Below are 4,346 nucleotides of genomic sequence, written 5' to 3' on the forward strand. Positions count from 1 at the left end.
TTAACAGGTTATTATGAACAAATCAAAACACACAAGCACTTTCGGCCAAGCTATATACATCAAAAACGATATAGCATATAGAAATATCAAAATTCAAGCCCCGAAAACATACCAGTATAGGGGTGGAGATTCACTCTGATAAAGATATATATGCCATTTTCAATATATACATTAGTCCATCCTTAACGTTAAATCAATCAGATCTAGATTATGTTACGTTCATCCTTCAAAATTATAGACATCACATCATTTCAGGCGATTTTAATGCCCATAACTCTCTATGGGGTAGTAACCATGACTGTGAAAGGGGGCAATTATTAGAGGATTGGATAAATGACCAAGATCTCATAGTATTAAACAACCCAGATCAAGGTACCCGGATCAATGAAAAGAACGGGAAAACCTAGTGCTAGATTTAACCCTATCATCTCCAGAGCTAGCAACCAAATTAGATTCATGGGTTGTGGGTAATAGTACATTAGGTTCAGATCATTACCCTATTCAAATCTTCATGTAACCAATTAAATAAAGATGAAATAATCGACCTAGACATCGATAAATACAATGAAAAATTGACATCTAGGTTAGTTAAAATAGCACATAAAACAATACCTCGAACTTCGGGCAAAGTTAAGGAGAGAAAACATAATCCCTGGTGGAATTCGGAATGTGATACGGCCAAAAGAATCAGAAGAAAATGGGAACGCATATGCAAAAAAGATCCCTCTGAAATTAATCTCAGAATTTTTAATACAGTTAAAAACAAATTAAAAAAAACCTGCCAAAAACATAAAGAAGCACATTGGACTAAATTCTGTGACTCCCTTAATGATAGATCTAATGCTAAGGAAGTCTGGAATAAAATTAAAGCAATTCAGGGCATACCGGCTAAAGAAATCCCGATCCTAGGGAAAAATGGAGAAGGAAAAACAAATAAAGAAAAAGCAGAAATTCTCGTAAATCAATTTCAAAGTGTTAGTAGTAACAACAACTGCACTAAGGAATTCCTAAAAAATAAAGAAGTTAAGCTACAACAACTAGATAGCAAAATCAAGGATCCAGGTAATAACGATATACCTATAAATGTCCCATTTACGGTAAACGAGTATCTCAAAGCTTTAAAAATGAAGAAAAACACATCACCAGGTATAGATAATCTTTCATATTCAATCCTTAAACAATGCCCAGATAAAATTAACAATATAATTTTAGATTTGATAAACATGATTTGGTCAAAAGGCATTTACCCTAAAGAATGGAATGCGGCTGTAATTATTCCCATTTTAAAATTAGGCAAAGATAAAGAAGAACCAGTTTCCTATAGACCAATATCTCTCACATCCCATCTTTGTAAAACTATGGAAACTATGGTGAACAATAGATTAAAACATTTCTTAGAACAGAATAATATAATAGACGACACCCAGAGCGGATTCCGGAATCATCGCTCTACCCTAGACCCTTTAATTAGAATATCCTCGGAAATTAAAACCTCACTAAGTAAAAGACAACATACACTAGCGGTATTCTTAGATTTAGAAAAAGCATACGATTTAATTTGGCACGAAGGGTTACTAGAAACCATTAAAGATACAGGGCTAACAGGCAATATCTATAAATTTATATATAATTTCTTAAAAGATAGAAAAATCAAAGTTAGAATAAATGAAACACTATCAGAAGAGCGCACATTAGATAACGGGGTCCCCCAGGGGAGCGTAATTTCCCCGACACTATTTAATATATTAACAAATTACATGAACATGTCCGCCTTAAAACCAAAAAATATAAGGAGGCAGCTAAGGCTCAATTTGCAGACGACACCAGCATTTGGGCATCAGGTAACAACATAACGAACTGTAAAAACATTATCCAGAGAACATTAGACGCCATTCATGATTGGGCCAATCAGTACGGGTTTAAAATTTCAAAAGAGAAAACAGTAGCAATGTTATTTTCTAGAAGAAACAGGTTTCCCAAATTAACTCTAGGTGGTTCTGATATAAATTTCGTTAACCAAACCAAATACTTAGGTATGATATTTGACAGAACGCTCTCATGGATACCTCATATAAATTATATTATAAAAAGACGTAAAAAGTAATTAACGCCATGTCCATCGTAAAAGGTAATAAAATTGGAGCCAATAAAATCACATTAATTACCATGTATAAAGCGCTGATAAGATCGAAGATTGATTATGGTTGTCAAGTATACAATTCGGCCTCACATAATGCACTTAAGGCACTAGATAGAATACAATTAAAAGCACTCAAAATAGCAATAAGTGCTCTTAAACATACTCCCTCAATAAGCGTACTGGCAGAAAGCGGAGAGCTCCCCCTACAATTAAGACGAGACAATTTGATCCTAAAATATTGGGCTCGCACTAAATGTTTAGGTCCAGATTCACCAATCAACCTTATGACAGAGGAAAGTACAGATGAAATTTATCGCGATAAAATTACTCAACACTCCAAACCACCATTTAACTATAACATTCATGATTTATTAAAAGAACACAAATTACAACACATCGAAATTGAAACATTAAACACTAATCATATACCCCCCTGGTTACTACCGCAACCCAAAATTGACCTAGAAATTCTGGAAAAAACGAATAAAAAAGAAAACCCTGTAGGAGCTAAAAATATCGCATTGTCAATTATAGACTCAAAATACGCTGCCTTCCAAAAAATATACACGGACGGCTCTAAAAACTCAAACACAAACAGGGTAGGCCTAGATATTTACTGCCCGGATAACAAAACGGAAATCGCCCTTAGAATTCTTAGAAAAACATAGGAGGGCTACCCTTCACCACCTATATATCCGTCAAACCATACAACACATCAAACCCACACGCACACACACATGTGCGACCAACTAAAACCAAACCAAGTAGAGGAGTCATATATAATATTCCACAACACGTCAACCCAAATATTTTCATCAGTAAAACCATTCTAAAAGCAACCAGAATGATCAACAGACAAGGCCAACTCACAAAGTCGGTCATCTTACTTTTCAACGCACCCACACCCCCACCATACATCTCAAATGGTACACGATTCCCAAAAGTCACACCATTCATCACGAAAAACCAAACCACAAACAACCACAAACTTACAAATAAAACATACGCTAAAGCGACATCATCCACATCAACAACAACAACCAAAACTTTCAACACCGATTTCAAACTAAGCAATGGAGAAACACAAAACATACACATAAAACAAGCACCACCACGCACAGGAAACGAACCCATCACTAAGCAACGATCTATAAACACAATAGGGTCACTTTTCATGGCCCTATCAAATCTCGATCAAAACCCCACTAAACTGTTCAACACATTCAATAACACCCTCATATCTGAACTCGGGATAGGTCTTGATATAACAGTAGATGAAGAGACCAACAAAACAATGGAAATGACCCCTACAAAAACACCCACAGTCACACCTACACAAATTACACCCACATACAAAAGACCCACTACAGAAGATATGACACCTGACACCGACACAAAGGAAAAACAAGCCATAACCACACACCCCACATCGCCAGCGACGCTCAAAATTACTCCCACACAAACACACCTAATAACAACGCCACAAAAAACACACGCCGTCGAATCAGTCACACCCCCCAAAACACCTCACACAACCATTAAATCACCATCCATAGCATCTACACAATCCACACCAAAATCTCCTACCAACATACCACTCTCACCTCAAAACACAATTAGGAAAAATGGAAAAACATGACAGGAAACAAAACACCCAATCAGAATGTCAACCAGATCAAAAAGACAACTTAATTACAAATATTAAACCAACCAATCGTCCCCCATCCCACCAAAACATAGCAAACCATAACAATGACAGAACAGACAAATAAAAAACCCACGGCCGCCCTATCTGTCCTCAGTTGGAACGCCCGCGGACTACGCAGTAACATACACAATTTAAAACACCTGCTATCCGACAACCCCAACATCGACATTATTCATATCCAAGAAACAAAAATCAAACCTTCCAGAAACCACCCTAAGATAGCAGGATACTATGAACCTCTAATAAAAAACACCAAAACAACAGGACTAGCAACTTACATAAAAAACAACATAGCATACAAGCAAATAAAAACTCCAGATATATCAGACAACATTGAACTCATGGGCGCTGAAATACATAGCAACAACAAAATTGTTGCCTTTTTTTAACATATATATAGGCCCTGGCTTCACAATAGAAAAACACCATCTTGAAGCCCTCTCGGACGCCATCACGAAATATAGTAACTACGTAATATCCGGAGATTTCAAGTCATAA

At 36.4% G+C, this 4,346-nt stretch overlaps 1 protein-coding gene across 1 annotated transcript; it reads left to right on the forward strand.

Moving 5' to 3' along the window:
* The first annotated feature begins 2,984 nt into the window (after positions 1 to 2,984).
* LOC132562231 (mucin-2-like) lies at positions 2,985 to 3,779 on the forward strand. Its single transcript, XM_060226964.1, has one exon. It carries the CDS (start codon positions 2,985 to 2,987, stop codon positions 3,777 to 3,779), a length of 795 nt encoding a protein of 264 aa, XP_060082947.1.
* The last annotated feature ends 567 nt before the right edge of the window (positions 3,780 to 4,346 follow it).

The sequence above is a fragment of the Ylistrum balloti genome, unplaced genomic scaffold (genome assembly GCF_031769215.1).
Source record: "Ylistrum balloti isolate Yb309-2 unplaced genomic scaffold, AGI_CSIRO_Ybal_v1 Utg371376, whole genome shotgun sequence".
Lineage (NCBI taxonomy): Eukaryota > Metazoa > Mollusca > Bivalvia > Pectinida > Pectinidae > Ylistrum > Ylistrum balloti.

Excerpts from the sequence above, each read along its gene's own strand:
- LOC132562231 (XM_060226964.1), top strand. The coding sequence starts at position 2,985 with ATGATCAACAGACAAGGCCAACTCACAAAGTCGGTCATCTTACTTTTC.